Source organism: Phasianus colchicus, chromosome 17 (assembly GCF_987193195.1).
Source record: "Phasianus colchicus chromosome 17, bPhaCol1.hap1.1, whole genome shotgun sequence".
Lineage (NCBI taxonomy): Eukaryota > Metazoa > Chordata > Aves > Galliformes > Phasianidae > Phasianus > Phasianus colchicus.
This window is the reverse complement of record NC_143452.1, coordinates 9,619,928-9,638,170: the sequence shown is the minus strand read 5'-3', so window position 1 is coordinate 9,638,170 and position 18,243 is coordinate 9,619,928. Positions and strand designations below refer to the sequence as shown.

At 47.6% G+C, this 18,243-nt stretch overlaps 1 protein-coding gene across 3 annotated transcripts; it reads left to right on the top strand.

Annotated features, from left to right (window-relative positions):
- The first annotated feature begins 1,070 nt into the window (after positions 1-1,070).
- Positions 1,071-17,363, top strand: TCEA2 (transcription elongation factor A2). Of its 3 annotated transcripts, none has more exons than XM_090152117.1 (10): positions 1,071-1,322; positions 2,628-2,836; positions 3,828-3,890; positions 4,536-4,641; positions 5,707-5,797; positions 11,105-11,238; positions 12,681-12,737; positions 13,390-13,544; positions 13,867-14,013; positions 16,412-17,044. In XM_090152117.1, the coding sequence occupies exons 2-10, from the start codon at positions 2,768-2,770 to the stop codon at positions 16,511-16,513; spliced, it is 924 nt and encodes a 307-aa protein (XP_090008243.1). In that variant the 5' UTR covers positions 1,071-1,322; positions 2,628-2,767; the 3' UTR covers positions 16,514-17,044. The 3 variants fall into 3 exon arrangements, with proteins under 3 accessions (XP_090008243.1, XP_090008242.1, XP_031445504.2); XM_031589644.2 differs by lacking the exon at positions 2,628-2,836 and adding an exon at positions 17,070-17,363 and having other exon boundaries at positions 1,081-1,322; positions 16,412-16,483; XM_090152116.1 differs by lacking the exon at positions 2,628-2,836 and having other exon boundaries at positions 1,075-1,322; positions 16,412-16,528.
- The last annotated feature ends 880 nt before the right edge of the window (positions 17,364-18,243 follow it).

The window sequence follows — 18,243 nt, the reverse complement described above, 5'->3', positions numbered from 1 at the left end:
AGCTCACAGCCTCATGTAACAAACCCCTGCATTCAGCTGACTTGCAGCCTGCCAAGGCAGGACGCAGCAGCTATTTACCAGCATAATCAGGGCTCTACCAGCAGCAGCAAGGAGACAGCATCCAGCGCTCGCTGGAGCTGCAGCCTGCTGGTGTTTCTTCTCCTTTTCCTTCTCCCAACCACTGACACGTCGCGTTCTGACGAAGTGGCTGCGCAGGAGGCATCGCAGCTCTCCTCCTGCCAGGATCCAGCTGAGCAGAGCAGATCGATGCTTGCAGCGAGTCCCAGGAGCAGACGTTGCACAGCACCCCGGGGACGTGCCGGCCCTGCACAGTGTACGAGTGCCACCTACAGGGTGGCTCCAGGGCCCAGATCCCAAATGGGCTCACGCTTCCCCCTGCACCCCATCGCTCCTTGTTATTCCTCCAGGCTGAGCTGAACAGCCCCAAATGTCAGTGTAAGCAAGCAGTGGGTCAGCGTGGTGCTGAGCGTGATTGAGGTTTGATCACTGCTGGAGCAGCTTGTTTGGTTTTGGGATTCCCATTAGAAGAAATGTTGTCCAGCGGGTGGTGGGATGACCGTCCCTGGAGGTGTTTGGGGGATGTGGCACTGAAGGATGAGGTCAGTGGGCACGGTGGGGTGGGGTTGGACTTGGGGGTCGTGGAGCTCTTTCCCAGCCGTAATGATTCTGTGATTCCCCAGCCACGAGCCCAGCATACAGCTGGCTCACAGCCCATCTCACAGCTGCCGCCATCCATCGAGCTCTGCCCACCTGGCCAGGCGCTGGGAGGGGCAGAGAGGGCACACCTGTGCGGAGCTTATAAAGGGCACAGCTTCAAGGTGAGGATGCTTTAGGGTACAGCTTGCGGCTGGGCTAGGGAATGCCAAGCCAGGCTTAAGGGCTCAGCCCAGCCCACGGCGCCTCACAGCCGTATGTGCTCAGCCCCTGAGTTCGGGCAGCCCTAAAATGGCGGTGGGGGGGGAGCGGGGCTTGCGGTTCCTCCAAGGGGGTGGACTACATTTCCCAGCGCGCCCCCAGCGGGCGCAAAGCATGCCGGGAGCTGTAGTCCCGTCGCCCGGCCGTGCGCGGGGAGGAGGCGGGCGGGAGCCGCTCGGACTACAAATCCCGTCGTGCCCCGCGCGCCGCCCGCTCGGACTGCGGTACCGGGGGGTTGAGGTGAGCACCGGGAATCGCCGCCGTCCCTCCCTCCCCCGTCACACCCCCCGGGCCTCGCCGCTACGGGGAGCGGAGCGATGGGCGGGGAGGAGGAGATCGTGCGTATCGCCAAGCGGCTGGACAAGATGGTGGCCAAAAAGACCGCGGTGAGTGGCGGCAGCCCCCGTTACACACACACACAGCCCTGCAGCGCCGTGCTTTTGGGGTCCCTCCCCGCCTCCCCCCTTCCATTCTGGGGGTGGGGGTCCGCCCTGCTGCCCATCTGCGGGCCGTGTTTTGAAGTGGGGAGGGGGGGGTTTGTCTCCAACGGCCATCATCGCTGTGTTGCAGCCCTGCCCCCTCCCCACGCCTGGCCGTACCACGACCCCCCGCTCTGTACCCCCCCCCCCCATCCCCTTGCAATGCGGTCAGGCCCACCCTGTGCCACCCCCCGCCGTTTTGGAGGGGAGGGCTGTGTGTCCTCATTGCGAAGCCCATTTACCCCACGTTGTGCCCCCCCCCCAGCTCTCTGCTTTCTTACTGGGCAGCACTCCCAACCCTTCTTCCCCATTCTCTTTATGGAGGAGGAAGGGGGGGGGGGGGTCATGGAACGGCTTGGGTTGCAAAGGACCACAGTGCTCATCTCTTTTCAACCCCCTGCTATGTGCAGGTCACCAACCAGCAGACCAGGCTGCCCAGAGCCACATCCAGCCTGGCCTTAAATGCCTGCAGGGATGGGACATCCATACCCCCTTGGACAACCTGTTTCGGTGCCTCACCACCCTCTGTGTGAAAAACTTCCTCCTCATATCTAACCCCAGCACATCCTCGGGTGACCCCCAGCGCTTCTGTATCTCCCTCTTGCAGCCCTGTTCCGTAGAAGCATTTTTTCTGCTCATCGCCATCAGCTTTCAGAGCATGGAGGGTTTGGCCATGCTGCTGTCTGCCTGCCGTGGGTCTCATGGGGTCTGTAGTGGCTCCCTGGAATGGGGGGGACAGGGGGGCTGTGGCTGCCTGATTGGATGTGTCAGCTTCTGCTGTTTCCAACAGCATCAGCTGTGACATGGAAGCAAACTGGGTGCGAGAAGGGCTTTACACCTGGGTTTGGACCAAAGGGAGTGGGTTTTGGGGGGTGGGAGGTGATGGCTGAGGTGGGGAATGGATTAGGGGAACGAATTTTGGGTTATGAGGTGCTGGGTGCAGCTGCGATCAGTGAGCTTCTGGGTGTTGGGCTGAACAGTGGTACCTTGTAGCTGTTGTACCAACAGCTCAGCTCAGCCTTTGATGTTTGTTCATGTTGATGGAAGGTTTACAACGCCATTATTGAAATAGGAAAGAAGTAACTTTGAACTTGCTTCTGAGCTTCACTGAGAAAGAGGCAGCTTCTTAATGGAGTGGTATGCAACCTTTCCTCTTGGTTGGCGTTTTATCTGTTTGTTGTGTATTGGCTAATTTGCAAACTCTTCCTGCAGGGCGATTGCCTGGAGTACCTGTTTGTTGCTCTAGTTTGTGTGTGGATCCTGATTGGCTGCTGTTTCCCCAAATGTGGCTCCACTTCTGATAACAGAAGCGTGAATCACCACGTCTTTTTGTATGTTAAGGGCTGGATTTAATGAAGTCTGTTACTGTTGGAGGAACTGAAAAGTCTGAACCTGCCTGGATGGGAAGCTGCTCATTCTGGGTACTGTGATGTGTGGCTTATGCTGGTGTGAGTTGCTTCTGTGTGTGCTGAAAGCTTTCCTTCTGCTTTCATTTGGCTTTCTCGGCCTCTTTTCTCTAGGGTGGCACTGGCAGCTGGATTGCTTCCTGCAGTGGATGGGAAACAACAGGGAGGAGGGGATGCAGGGCAGTCTGTGTCACTACAATGATGGGCCTTATAGGTCTTGGAGTTTGGAGCTTGGAGTTGTTAGTGTTGGAAATAAGCTGCCAATGGAATGGAAATGGATGTGAACACTGGGAGGTCTTGTTTGATAGAAGGGGATGAGGAGGAGCTGGCTGAATGGAAGTGGGCTTGCTTCAGGCTGTGAGCTGCAGAGTGCTGCTAAAAGGAGACGTGGCTCATGTTTCTGTCCCTGCTGTTTGTCTTAGACTACCAATTCTAGGCACCTGCAAGATTGCTAGACAGATTTTCTGGATTATGGGGCTGTGAAACTGATGCAAGAAAACTTTAATGAGTTTCAAGCAGCCAGCTCCTTAGCTTTGCTGCTTGATGCTTTGCTCCTGGTACCAGCTCTTGTTCTGAGCAGAGGGGGGATATCAGCGTGCCTACTGCGAGGTGATCACATGGAGTTTCAAGTGGTAGAAAGAGGATGCAGGTAGCTGTGGCTGTAGGCAATGCTTTTGAGATGTAAGTGGGTGACTGGAGTTCTTGCAATTCTGCTGAACTGTTTTTACAACCTGATGTCAATGATCAAGGCTCACAAAACAGTTAGGTAGAATTACTCATGCCAGCCAGATGTGTGCTGAGGTGGCAGCTGTGATTCAGAGTGATTTTTCAGGTGTTAAAGGTCCTGAACTTGTCAGGTGAGGGCAGTGACCTAATGCTCAGCAGCCTTGATGATGTTTTAGGGAAGAATTGTCGTCTTTGATTTCAACTTTCTAAATTTATTCCCAAGCTGTTGCATTTCTTTACTAAATGCTGAGGCACCCATTCTCTATCCTTTCTTCTGCAGGATGGTGCAATGGATTTACTGAAGGAACTGAAGAGTATGCCTATGACTTTGGACTTACTGCAGGTGAGTTGCACAGTTAGGGTGCAGAGCTGAAGTCTGTCTCTGGAGGAGCACAGAATGCTTTTTAAAGGAATGTAATAATTTACTCTGCCTTCTTGCCTTACTCCAAGCATCAAAATAAATATTACCTCTAGAAAATAGCTCTGCACCTGGGTGTTGGGCATCAATAAAATAGCTTTAGGCAAAAGTGTGCTGCCTGAAGTTTGTGCACAGCTGATGAGGCATATGCTCAAATCCCTTCATAGATCCTCAAAATAAAAGGGAAGATGTAAATGACAGTGTGTTGGGGGCTGAGGGAAGGAGTTCTTTAAGTCTTTGTAATGGTGATATTCAGGACATCGGGGAGATGAACACAATAACAATTCAGAGATTAAGATGCACATTTGGGATTCTTTCACTCTAAGCTTAAATGACTCAGGTGTGTAGAGGTGTTTGTGAGTGATGGGCTGCCCAATTTGTGATGAGTCCCAGCAAGCTGGACACTGTCATCCCTTGCTTTTGGAGTTATAAGGAGTAGATGATTCTGGGAACTCTTGGATATTATGCATCTTGGTCATTGTTTTGACTTTGCTATGCTTATTTCTGATTTCAGTTGGTAACGAGTAACGTATCTGTTCTTGAATGATTCATGTGCATGTTCACTTGCAGTCCACCCGCATTGGTATGTCAGTGAATGCACTGAGGAAGCAGAGTACAGATGAAGAAGTGATAGCACTTGCCAAATCACTCATCAAATCTTGGAAAAAACTTCTAGGTAAGAAAACAATCATGTTCCTGTCAGATTCCACTTGTGAGGGTGCTGGTTTCAGTGGGAGATTGGCTTTCTCAGGAGGTCTTGTGCATCCATGTAGAACATTCTAGAAAACCAGCCTTTGAAACTGCACTACGTTTGGAGTTTCATCTGTTGCCATGCATACTGGTTGTTTGAGTTCCTGTTTGTCAACGCAATGGCTAGTTGGCTGGAAAGAACAGGGAAAGCTTCAGAACTATTCTAATTATATGATAATTAGCAACGTTAGTTATAGAAACAATATCTGTACTCTGAAGCCTTCAACCTGACTTGTGTGCTACGTGGCATTCATACAGCATGTGCTGTCAGCCTTGTACCTCAGCTTGGAAAGAGAAATGCTAGAATGGATTTTGGATGATGACTTGGAGAAGGATCTTAGTTTAACAACTTGCAGACAAATTCACATTGTTTTCTGCTGGAGGGGCTTTCATGACGGTTGGCACTGAGCAGAATCTGCAACTGGGCTTTCCACATCAGGGTTGATGTGTATTTGATTGGCTCAGACAATTTATCTCTGGATGAAACTAGTTCTGCAGTGTAATGAGAGCCATCTTCAGGGTTGTGCTCTTGGCTTTCAGCAGCGCTTCGGAAGTGCAAGACTCCCAGAAGGGCCAGCTCTTACTGGCCTTCAGATGATGTTGGCTTGAAATACTGCATTTGGTGACACTTTAGAGAACTTAATTCAATCTGTACTCAGCAGCCAGAGTCTTTGAAAGGAACTTTTGTGATGAGGCAGGTCTTGTGAGGAAGCTTATCTCTTGAGGAGGGAAGGTGATTGATCCCTGCTTTCTGGTTTAGTAGGGAAAGCTTTTGTTTAAATTAGCTTCTACTTGAAGGCAAGTAGAAGGTCTGCATGCAGGGCCGTAAAAGCTTTCTTTGTCTTTTTAAAATTCTTTTTGTAGAATGATTTGCCTTGAGCCAGCTCTGTGAAGTTTTAGGACATTGCTTAGTGTATGCAGGGTTACAGTGTAAAGAGCTGTTCTGAACACTTTGCATTCAAGTTTGCTTTTTCTTTTTGTTCAAATTTAGATGCTTCAGAGGAAAAAAGTGAGGAGAAGAAGAAAAACCTGTCCTTGCCAACATCTTCCTCAAAGGAGACCGGTAACTCAAGAGACCAAAGGTAATGCTTCCCTTTAGCTGGAGATGATACTGTTATCTAATTTGAATATTCTCTTAGTGTCTTACTTGAATTTTCACTTCTAAGCATCTCAGCTGAGGAATTTGTGTACTCAGATTCCTGGTTAGGGTCACTAGGAGTCTATGGGTTTCCTCAGTGGTGAGCTGTGTGGTGTTTTTAATACTGAACTGTTACGCAGAAATAAACATCTACAAAAGACAGTGGCTTTAGTGAGTTTTTTGCTTTTATTCATGACTTTTCATGTTTTCTGTCAGTTTTTTAATTAATGAAATACTTCTGGGTTTTGTTGCATTGATGCTTTTGCTTATTTCTAACTCTGAATTCTTCAGAGATTCTTTGGCCTTTGCAATCTCAAGTTATGGATGGGATTGATTCATACATCGCTGTATTAAAACTTCCCTTTCTCTGTGCCCTTTCTAGCAAGTCCCAGCAGAAGTTCTCTTTTCACTCTGGGCTGGTGTCCACCCCTCTAGAAGGTCTGCTGCATGCTTGCTCCTTCAATGTTGCATCCTATTTCCACTGTCCTATACATGCTAAGATGTTGAGTGGAGGCAGTGTGATCAAAGGGGAGAGGGGAAATATGGGACAAGGCTTTATATCTCACATTTCAAGAGGCTTGCCTCAATCCTAGGAGGATGGGTTTGTCATAGGTTTGACACTTAGATGATACTGCCTATTTCCTAAGTTTGCCAGAAGATTCAGAGTACCAAGTCCCTCTGTTGTACACAGTTTTATGGTTTTATGTGCTTGTGGCCTGTTCCCTGCTGGTCACTTTCCTGTCACTTTATCCTTTGCTCCTCTGCTGTTGTTTTTTTTTTTTGCTCAGATCTCTCAGGATCAGTATTTTGGTGTAAGCTTTCTCACCCTTCAGAGCTCACTGCACAGGACAGGTGGTGGGCACAGCCACTAATGCTGAGCGATGTGACTTAATTTACATGTGTCTTTGGTTACCTCACTTCCATAAAATGTGAAAATGGATTTGATGTTGCGATGGAAGTTTTAATAGAGGAGAATTCACAGTCAGAGAACTGGCTGTTGGAGTGTGATGTGAGCAAGAGCTGTGTGCATGATGCATCTAGTGGCAGTCGGGTGTGTGCCCGTGGTATGGGGGTTAAAGCAGTAGGCTGGGATCTTCCAGGTGCTGTTTCTTCTCCTGTTGAGAAGAGAAGCTGTTTAAAGGCCACGAAGCAGTCAGTGATAGATGAGAAGGGCTTGTTTTGTAATTAGTCTGAGCAATATCACCAGCTTTGTGATGCAAATACCTTCTCTTTGTGGTCTTTATCTTCTATGAAAATGCAGTGAATACTCCCTTCCCCAGCGTGTGGACAAGTGAAAAATCTGTTGTAGGTTTAATGGGGATAGGAATTGAGTCAGTGGTTGAGGTAAGAGCCTTTGAGCATCCCCTGAATGGTAAAGGGAGGCAGCTGGCTCTTCTGTGTAAAGGCCAGGAGCTTGTCAGCTGGGCCTGTTGGGGAAAGGGAAAGGCAAGTATTACAGAGTCGTCTGATCCCATTCAAGCCAGGAAGCAGTACTGCAGTTGAAAGAAAAAGGGGAAACTTCAACGGGATCCTGGCTGTAGGTAGTGAGACAACCCAGCCCTCCCCTTCCTTCTTGGGCAGATGGTTGTCATAGGATGTGTGGAATGGAGCTTTCTGGTTTGTGCTGCTACCCTTACGCTGTGCCTCGAGGGTATGCTGCAGCTACTGCTGCTTTTTCCCTTGATCCTTGATGTATGTTCCTCTGCCAGTCTTTTGAATGGTAAAGCATCCCCTTGGTTGTGAGGGATAAACAGAAGCAAAGGGAGGAGCTTAGCACAGATCCAGCATAGTGGTGAGCTCCTGGTGTCAGGCTGAGGCAGGCTCTTTACAGAGTGCAGTGCTTATTCTCCAGTGCTGCAAAATGAACTGTTAATCTGCCTTGGGGAAAAAAAAAATATTAGCAGCAAGGAGTTCTTGGCTTTGCTCTTTGAAGTGCAGGCTGTGATGAAAGGAGCCCAACTTGCTGCTCAGTGTGTTATGCTTGCAGGTTCAGATGAGGCTGCTATTGAGGCACCAAAGAGATCAGATTGTATACAGATACTTCAGCCACTTATTTTGATAGATTTTGGCTACGCCTTCCTCTTCTGTCGGAGGGAGAAACCCAAATAGCTCTTGGCTTGCAGTTTGTCTTACTTTCTGGAGCACAGATGTAGCAATCCCTCTGTAGTGACTGGAGAGCTGATGCTGCTAGATCTGCAGGCTCCGAGCCAGCCAGCGTGGGGCTGGCACCTGCAAATTGCTGTGTTACTGTGATCCTCTGTGCTGTAGTACTTTTAGCCATTACAGTAGTACATCTTAATGGACAATGTCTAATGTTTCTCTGTCTCTGGCAGCTTTTTCTTTTCTGGGGCTCTCTGAAGCTTTTATTGGGAAGTTTTGGATCTGTGGCCTTAATTCAGCTGTTTTCTTCCAGTGCAGCCCTGAGTTGTGTTTGTGATGCCTGGCTGTTGCTTTGTACCATTTGGTTTTAGCATACATGTGTGGTTTTTTTGTGTGTGTGTGTGAACTTTTGTTGTCTGGATAGATTTACAAGCTCTTTCTCCTGTTCAGGAACAGTGTGAACCGCAAGGATTTCCTGAAATAAGTTTTCTTGGTGTCTTTGAGGTCTATTTCCCACTATTCTAATTATAAACTAACTTCTGAAGCTTAATAAATAGCTCTCTGTACAGCCTTTGGAATAGCTCAGAGCCTATTTGATCTACCTCAGGAGTGATCAGTTGTCATCTCAGGGCATGTGCAGGTATGCAGGCAAAAACTGTTGCTCACCAGTTGACAGAAGTTGATAACCATGCAACTTATCTAGCTTTTTCCACCTTCAGGGAATAAACTTTTGCTATTTAAATTGATATGAAATATTTAATAGCATTCAGAGAGAGAATCTTATTAAAATTAAAAGGTCTTGGTAGTTTGTCCATGGTAGTTTGAAGGTTGACTTGAAGTTGGGCCTTTCTCTAAGCTGCTCTTTGATAGCCCTATAGAAAACCCTCAGGGTGTAAGGTATTTTCAGAGCTGCCTTTGGTCCCTTCCAGTTAATAACTCATATTTACAGTTTGAAAGTTAGTGTTGATCAAAACCTGTCTTGTTAAGATTGTTGTTTTGTATTCCGTTATTTTTTCTTGCAAATACAAAGGATTTTTTCCTGCCATCTGTATTTGTAACAAGTTTTCAAGTATTTCAGCATTCCTCCCAGTAGTCCATACTGTAAGCCACTCTAATCCTATCAGTGTTTCCTTTTGTTTCACATATTCTTTCCAGGCTTTTTTCCTTTATTCTTTGGGAAGTCCAATTTTTCTGAAGTGTTTTCTACAAGATCAGCTGCAGTTTTCAGATGAGCTTTTGAGTTGTGTGTCATTTGCTGCATTCGCTCTCTTGTGCAACGTCTGTGATCTGTACATAGTTCCTTAAGTACAAAAGTACCTGGTAGCAATTTGTACCCTCCAGGGAAAAGATCATCATGAGTGATTATTTGCAAGCTAAGTTTTTTCTCTTGTCATATATTGTATGATTCTATATGTAATGTAAATTCTGAGTGTTTTTAGCTGTTTGGACACCTAATAAATGTGTTTCTTAGTAGCTTGGTGCAGTGCTGACCAGTAAAACTAGCCAGCAACAAGTCTTCATTCAGCTACTGGGCAGAGTGTAAGTGAGCTGACAATAGAATTTTCAAAATGCTTCTATTTCATCTGAGAGAGAAATGAATCTTCCAGCTCTGCTTTGACCTGAACAGCATGCTCAAGGTGCACTGGTGGGGGCCCTTCTGAATAAGGCAAATCCAGCAGTTCTGATGATGATCTGAAGGCTTTGAGGCACTGCAGAGCCAGGCAGGATTTGGACTTGGCAGCAGTGGGGTCCCTGTCCTGAGTCCCTGGGGCTGTCTGGCTCTGTACATACAGCTGTGGGTTCCAGCTCAGTTCTGCCCTGCTGTGGAATAACTAATCCCTTCCCAGGCAGTGCAGTGGAAGTGCTTGTTGATGAGAGATTTCTCATGGCAGAAAGCTGGCAGTAGTGTCCCAACTTCTTAGTGATGTTCAGCCACTTGTATCTCAAGGAAACATGGCCAGTGTGGTGTGGCTGAAATTTTCAGGGTTTCTTATTTTTGTTTTCTCTCTTACTGCATTGATGTTACCCAGATACTGGCAATAAATACTGTGTGTTTTATGGCCCAAACACCAAAGTTAGAGCAATCTCTGCTGAAAAATTGGCTGTTCTACTGCCTAGATATAAGCAGGGCAGGATAGGGGGAGGAAAGATCTATAAAGTCATCTGGGAGTCATAATAGCCCCAATTTTTTTCTGTGGTGATTGCAAGGCTAGCTCTATGTGCAGATGTTAGGCTTTATGGGTAAGATACTTCAGCACTGTGGATGTACCCCAAGCTGAACTGCTCCATGGAATTACTCCTCCAAAAAACAAATCTGAGCCTGTGCAGTGCTGGACCCTGCTGCATGTGGGGTGATGGCTGGGTGCCCCCTGGCTCTCCTGGCAGACGAGCTGGCTGATGCAGTCCCAGCAGGCAGATGTTTGCATTTCCCTGACTGTGCCTACAAGTGCTTGCAGGTGGGAAATGTTGGTTTTTTTTGCAAGGGAAGTTGTGTTTATTAGTCCTGTGTCCACCTGGCACCTGTGTGAGCTGCGTGATGTGTAGGGGTGCCCTTGTATGAGATGAGTAATCAGAGGAAAAAGGAAAATCCTCTTACGTGTTTTGCTGTGTTTCTTTTTATATATCAGAGCTGAAGGAGCCATTTTTTTTTCTTTTTCTGAGCACAGAAAGCCCTTGCTCTGCAGAGCCTTGTGTAAGCTTCTCTGATTTCTGCTGCAGAACACACCGTGCTGCGTTTCTGTGCCAGTGTTCAGTTCCCACTGCTGGCATCTCAGGGGTGAAGGATGTCTCAGGAAGTTCTGAGCACGTTTGAATTACTGACAGTATCCTATGGCTTTGCAATACTTTCAAGTGCTGCCTGGTGGTTCAGCAGTTGTGGCTTGTGTTCAATAACCAATTGATTGGCAGGCCTGCTTCATGGATTAAACCTCGACTTACTGCCAGCACATTCCACTGGAGAACTCATATCTGGGTTGGTGGTGTTGGCTGCTGTGTTGCACTGTGTGCTGGTTTGGAGCATGTCTTTGCACTGGTATCCTCTGACTGTTTTGTATTATAATTAACAGGATGCTTGGCCACATGCCTGCTGATCCCTTCTCTGCTCTCAGTGACCCGAACTGAGACATTCTGACAGGTGAAGTTTCTCTTTTAGCTCCAACAAAAGGCAGGAGCCTCCGAAGACCCCGACCACCCCCAAAATCACCACCTTCCCCCCGGCGCCCATCACCTGTGATGCTGTCCGTAACAAATGCAGAGAAATGCTGACAACAGCTCTGCAGGCTGATGGTAGGTGCTGGGCAAAACCCTACTTTGCCTGAAATACTTCTCAGCTTCCAGTGAGTTCTGATAGATCTCTACATGTGGGTCAATACCAAATTTGGATCCTCTTAGATATGCTTTTTCTGGAGCAGCCTTGTTAAAAGACTATTGCAGTCAGTTTGGTTTGTCATCACCCTTTGTCAGGCTGGCTGGTGTTGCAGCAGCTGTTGATACTTGCCTAGGGACCTGATGTGTCAGGCAATGGCAGTTAAGAACTTGGGGTTGTGTGGTCTTCTATTCTGCAGTCTGGGTGGGTGGGTCTGGCCAGAAGTTTGATCTTCAGGTATGCAGGTATTTGCTTCCCTTTCTAGGTCTCAGTCTTACCTGATTGCTGTAAAGTGAAGCTGTCATCTCTGCCTATCCTTGGGATGCAAAGTGAAGCTGTAACTCAGTATACGGAATGTGTCGGTAATGGTGCTTATGCCAGCTGCCTCCTGCACTTAGACTCTCCTGTATTTATGGGCTGGAGCTGCTTAAATACTGTGGTCCTCTGTGGACCTGGAATAGAATAAGTTTCTCTTCCACTCAGAATGTGCTCTCTAAAGCCAGAGGCAGCTGCAGGTGCTCAGCATCTCTAAAAGTCAGATTTTAAACACCTCAAGCTGAATGTATACTTGAGACCATGTTGCAGATCCTCTTGGAAAACTGGTATCTGTCTAAGCACTGCTGTTTTATTAATTTGAAGCTAGGGAATGTAGACAGCAGATGGAAAGATTCATACAGTCATTATTTCTAGCCTGTGTGTGTGTGCTGCATTAAATACCCTGTGTAACTCTTAGAAGAACTCTTTCCATGTGAAGCCTGGGAAGCAGTCCCCTCAAGTCTGCTGCTAAGCTCAGCCCTGCTCTGCACTGCTTTCCCCTACTTCGTGGTGTTGGTTAACATACCCAGTGTATAAGCTGATGACAGTTTTTGCTCTCTATGATGCTGTTTAACTGTCAGAAAGTAGCATGTGAAAGAAAAGAGGAGGGAGCCTGAACTGAGAAAAGAAATGAAGGCTTGACTCTAATGCTGCATGGTTTAGGTTCTGTCAGAGTTGGTCTGAGTGGAGCTACTTCTCATTGACACCAATTTCTGCTGAGAATGAATTCCTTCCAGTTTGACCTCAACTATGGCAAAAATACATTGGATATGGAGGAGGTTATTGTTGAAGGACCAGCTTCTTGTTAGCTTTGTGAGTGCAGTCCATCCAATAGAGAGATGGAGGGCATAACTGGCTGGATTTGTCTGCTTTTGTCACTGCTCTTCTTGAAAGGGTCAGAGAGTGCCTAGAGCAAAGGCCAAGATGCCAGTGATGAAAGGAGCACGTAAACCAAAATAGCAGTCTAGATTTGTGTCTTCAATACTGAGCCCAGGGACCCCTTGCCTAGTTGGAAATCACTGACCTCTTGTTTCTCTTTGTCTTTCAGATGACTATATTGCCATTGGTGCTGACTGTGAGCACATAGCAGCTCAGATTGAAGAATATATCCTTGCTGTACTGGGCTTTCTTAAGGGTCTGCATGTCTCCAGGCCATGATATTAGTGAGCACAGAAGAAAAAGGGGGCACTCAGTCTTTGTGTAAATGTTCTGATTGACACAGTTGGTATGATTGACACAGATATTTCCTTCCCGTTCACACCATCATGGGTTTGTAAGTACCAGTTTCTCCTTCCTATCAAAATAGTATCTCCTGCTTCTGAAGACATACAGCAGCTCTGTGCCTCTCTCTTGAGAGCGTTGTGCTGATATGAGGCAGAAGCAGTGGGGAAGACAGCAGTGAGTTTGAAGTTGCATGTAGATTTGAGAATAGCCAAGAGCTTGCTTGCTTTTGGGGGCTGTGGGGCAGGAGGTGCAGCTGCACTCTGAGTGCAGGGTTTTTATGTCTGTCTTGCTGATAGAGAGTAGGTTGAAGAACCAAGCATAATTGAAAATCAGGATTATGTGGAAAAAGTTAGCATTGGAAGCCTTTGGAGCCTGGGATTGTGTATTATTGATAGTGTTAACTTCCTAGAGCAGGAGCTGTCTTTTGATCACAGCAGTGGTGATCAAATAGCAATAACTCTGCTATTAATGAGTGGTGTAGATGGTGGTTGGAAGCCTTTGGATTGACTGGAAAGTCCTTGACTGCCATGTACGCATATATCAAGATATCAAAAACACTGACATGAAATACAAAAACCGAGTGAGGAGCCGCATCTCCAATCTGAAGGACTCCAAAAATCCTGAGCTGAAAAAGAATGTGCTGTGTGGGGCCATTACTCCTGAACAGATTGCAGTGATGACCTCGGAGGTGAGGAAGCCTGAGCAGGGTTTGTTTCTTACAGGGAAAGTATCATATGGATTCACTTTGAAGCAAGTGGCTGGTCTGCTTGCCAGGGTTGCAGATCTCTCAGCAGCTGCTACCAGAATGTATGAGGAGGGGGCTGGTAGTGGTGATTGTGATGTGGAGAATACTCTGATGGAACTTCATAGCATCCCAGGGGCCTAGATATGAACAAGTAACCAAAAGTGAAAGGCCCATCTGTTAGGCTGTTCCCTCCTGCTGACTCTCTGGAGTGTGGTGGGTGTGGTGGGAGAACTGGGCAGATGTGACTTTATTGCTTTTTTGAAAGGAAATGGCCAGTAATGAGCTGAAAGAGATCAGGAAAGCCATGACGAAAGAAGCAATCCGGGAACATCAGATGGCAAAGACAGGAGGGACGCAGACTGACCTCTTCACCTGTGGGAAATGCAAGAAGAAGAACTGCACTTACACCCAGGTTAGTCTTCCTGCTCCTGTAGCCTCCATGGCGTTGACCTCTGCAAAGGAAATGATCTGTCATGGTCTGGAGCTCTTACTGCTCCTCAGCACGCCATGCAGCATGGCAGAGATCTTGCTACTGGTGGGGAGAAGCTTTTGGTGTGCTCAGGGCTCTCTAAAATACAACAGTGATGCTTTTGTGGTCATCTTTCATTGGGGCTTCTGTAACCTTGAGCAAATGCTGCTCTCTTTCTTGAAGAGCTGGGCTTGTGCAGTACCAAGGGATGTCATACCAGCAGTATGTCAGGGCTGCTTGCTGAGCAGCTTGGGAGAGCTTCATGTTGAAAGCAGGTGCAGGGAACGTGGAGGCTCAGAAAAAGGAGGAGTGGGTTGTGTAGAAGAGAGGCTGCAGAAACTGAAGTAGGCATGTTGATGGTATTAGAAGTGCAAATTAAGCACATGGATAAGCTGTGGTTGAACAAATCCCAGCTTGTTCGAAATAAAAGCATTAAAGAGGTGAAATCATTAATAAGGAATAAGTGAAACAGTGGTATGAGCAAGCAGAGGTGATTTGTTCCCTTTGATGGACAGCTGCTGGAAGCTTTGTGCATTACCAGTATGTGTTAGTTCCCATGCTTATGCCAGGTGTTTGGAGATCAATCTGCCTTTGCTGCAAGTCAGTGGTTTGGAATGTTTAGTTACCAAAAAATGCACCAGCAATCTCACAGTTGCTAATGTTTGCTGAGTATGTGTGCCCAAACTGCGTGTGCAAGAGCCAAGTGAAACCCTTCAATATGCTTGGGTGTGACATGCAAACAGATGAGAGCCAGGCAGCTGACCCTGGGTTTTTTTCTGGCTGTCCAGCAGTTCTGCATCCCACAGACTGGGTTGGATGAGAGGCCTGGCTCTGAGCATGGCCCAGTAAGTCAGCTTGCAGGGCTGCCTCGTTTGTCTTGGCAGCATGTGGGACTTGAGCTTCACTTGTAAGCTGGAGTCTGGCTGCTTAGAATTGGGGCAGATCATGGCAGTGTCTTTTAAATAGAGATAATCAGAAAATTTTCCAGAGAAGAGACAGTCACTGGCATTAATGTGTTCTATGCTTGAGGAGGGTGAACTGGCATTTATGAAAGCATTGAGAGCCTAAGAGTAACGTTGGGTGGGAATGCCAGAATTCAGCTATCTGGCATTCTTGAGGAACGTGTTTAGTTTGCATCATGCAAATGCTGTGGCTCTTGCACGTTAGGTAATTACACATGTGGATCATCATAATTACCCCTTTGGCATAGTTCTGCTGTCTGATTTGCTCAAAGGGTGCCAATATTTTGGTGCCTTGTGGAACTCAAATGCCATGAAAATCTGATTATCTTTTTTTCTTAGTAAACTGTGTTTCTGGCAAGAGCTGGCCACATCTGGGTTAAATATCAGTTCTTTAATGACTCAAATAGAAAGCAGACTGGAAATGTGCAGAACCTGGTAACCCAGAGTATATTTCTGTGAGGCCAGGACACGGGACTGGTCTGTAAAAGGGAATGGCTTGAGTGCTTTTTTATGTGTTCCTGTGGAGCATGTGCTTGATGGGCTGAGGGTTTTGTAGTCTCCCAGCCAGCTGCATCCCTTCCTGGGGCGCAGCACGGCTGTGGCTGTGTGTGCTGCCAAAGCCACCCACAAAGAATGAGGGGTGAGAAGGGAAGGCTGCTGCCCCAAAACGAGTTGCTCAGATGGTGTCAGGTTTGTGAAGGACCATTAGGCAGTGTCTCCTCAAGCAGCTGCTGCTGAATGCTGACGGGGTCATTTTCTTGCTGTTGCTTTTGTCACAATCATTAAGAAAAAGTGGTTGTAGCAGGGAGATCAGAGCCCCTCAGGTGCTTGTGCAATCACTTGAGTAGACGTGGGGCTCTCTTGCAGCAGTGCAAGTCCTTGTGTGTGCTTCTGGCTTGGGGAGAAGTGTCCCTGCTGTGGTGTGGGTATCTGTCACATGTGTGTCTTTATGTCTGGTGGGGCATCCCTCCAGTTCCTATCAGTGGCCTTTTAGTGCCAGAGCTTTCAGCTGCTCTGGTGTTTACCCACTGTACCCTGGGAGCGCTGGCAGGCGGCTGTTGATGATGCTTGTCTGTTTAGATTACAATAAATTAGACACTGCGAAACTTGGTTTAGCTGCAGAATCTGCAAGTCTCCTAATGGTCTCGGAACATATGTGTGGATGTGTAAATTTCTGTGTAAAACAATAACCAGATTCATTTTACAGGGAGGCTCTTTGCGCTCCCAACCCCTGATGTCTTGATTTCTGCAAGTGTGACCAGATATTCAGCATGAATCCCTGGTTGCTGGGGTGGGATGGGGGCAAGGAGCTGCTTTGTGACCCTCCCACGAGGCAGCATACGATGCTCACCTCTCCTTTCCTTTGTATCCTCCTCCAGGTGCAGACCCGCAGCTCCGATGAGCCCATGACCACCTTTGTCGTGTGCAACGAGTGTGGGAACCGCTGGAAGGTAGCACACCAAGGATATTACTGGCACTGAGGGGTGTTAGGGTAGCTCTACCCACGATGCTGCAGATGCTTAGCTGCTCTCCTCAGATGTGCTTGCCAAATGCTGACTAGCTCTAGCGAGTGATCTTTCCTCCCAGCACAGAGGCGAGAGCTCCTGGGTTCATCCCATCTCTGCAGACCAGCTGGGGCTATGTCTTACTTCTCATTCCCTCTCTCCTTCCTCACATTCCCTCTTCTGCCATGACCAACTTCACAGTGCTTTTTATGCTCCCTCTGCCACCCAAGAGATGGTGGCGATGACATTATGTAGGATTTTCAAACTGCTTTTATACTGTGTGCAGAGCTCGGATGTGAGCAGAAATGGCACTGCTACAGAGTGCCAGAGCCACAGCTGAGAAATTCAAGTAGGAGCTCTATTTAGCCCTTACTGTGGGGGCTGAGCCCTGCCTCCAAAGAACCCCCAAGCCCTTGCCAGCTTCAGAAACAAGACCGTCACCTGGATCCCTATCTTCTAGGCAGCAAGCGCTTGACCTGCAACTCCCTTAGTGAAGTTTTCTAATCAGGGTTTAAACTCCCTTCTCTTGCAGTTCTGCTGATATGTGCCATGGCCCAAGAGCGGCAGCCAAACACAGATCTGAGTGCAACCTCCATACGCCAGCTCCCACGGCAATTGTGTATTGTGTCCCAAGTGAGTTTGCCTTGTCACGTACTGAGAGAGCAGCTGCAGGGAGGCCTGCCTCTCTGTTTGGGCCTCGGTGGAGCCACAGTTGTGGGCTGACAGTGGCAGGAGAGCTCACTAAACACACTTAGTCATTATTTTCTCATCTAAGCAAGTATGGTCACTTTTTCTTCAAAACTAATATTAAACATTTTTGTCAGTTTCTGACTTTTATTTGAACTGTGTGTGGACTTTGCATTTGTTGTAGAGCTGCATAGAGGCTCAGAACAGTATCTGGATCAGTGTTGACTGATCCATACCTGGGTCATGAGACAGCATAAAGCTGCTTGTAGATAGACCCTCAGTGTGTGAAAGCTTGCTTCTAGCCCAGCTCTTAAAAGCTAAAACATTGGGCCAAATCCTGGAGTGGCTGGCTGGCAGTCCTGGCTCTCCTTACCTGACTGAGGCCTGTTGGTAGAATAGAACTTTTTGGGCAGTGATGACATGCAGCTGTCCAGATCAGTTGGACGTTGCATTCTTGTGATTTTTGCATGGTATTAAATAGCTTGTGATATTGTGCCTTTAAATGCCAACAGCACAGGCTGCTGCAGAGATGATATCGAGAACGTTGCTCTCCACATTGTAACAGACTGAAAACTAGGTGACTCCAGCCATCAGAAAAACCAAGTGGTTGGTTTGGAGGAGCAGGGCAAGGAGACCCTAACAGCCAAGAGATTCCTTAACATCTAGTTGGGCAGGAAGAGCCCAGGAGATTGTTGCTGTTTCTGCTGGCTGAGCTGCTCCCCTTGACTGTCTGCTCCTGATCCCCATTGTGGGGAATGTTTGAGGTGAGCTTGTAGCTGGTGCTTGCAAGGGGTGTGAGATGAAGAAAGCTGGTAGCAAAAGCAAGCTTCAGGTGCCAGCTCTGGAGATGTGACCTTGTTGGTGGGGACCTGCAGGATCAGGCTGTTGGTGGGAGGATAACTGTAGCCTGCTTTTCCTTTTGGTAGTGTTTGATCTTGGTCTAAGACTTAAAATCCCTCTTCTCTCCTGGGTTTCCTAGCTTCTAACTGAGGTGATATAGCATTCCAGGGACCCCCCTC

Excerpts from the sequence above, each read along its gene's own strand:
- TCEA2 (XM_090152117.1), top strand. The coding sequence starts at position 2,768 with ATGAAGTCTGTTACTGTTGGAGGAACTGAAAAGTCTGAACCTGCCTGG. Across the intron at positions 4,642-5,706 it reads ATCTTGGAAAAAACTTCTAG|ATGCTTCAGAGGAAAAAAGT; the intron begins GTAAGAAAACAA and ends GTTCAAATTTAG. Across the intron at positions 14,014-16,411 it reads AGAACTGCACTTACACCCAG|GTGCAGACCCGCAGCTCCGA; the intron begins GTTAGTCTTCCT and ends ATCCTCCTCCAG.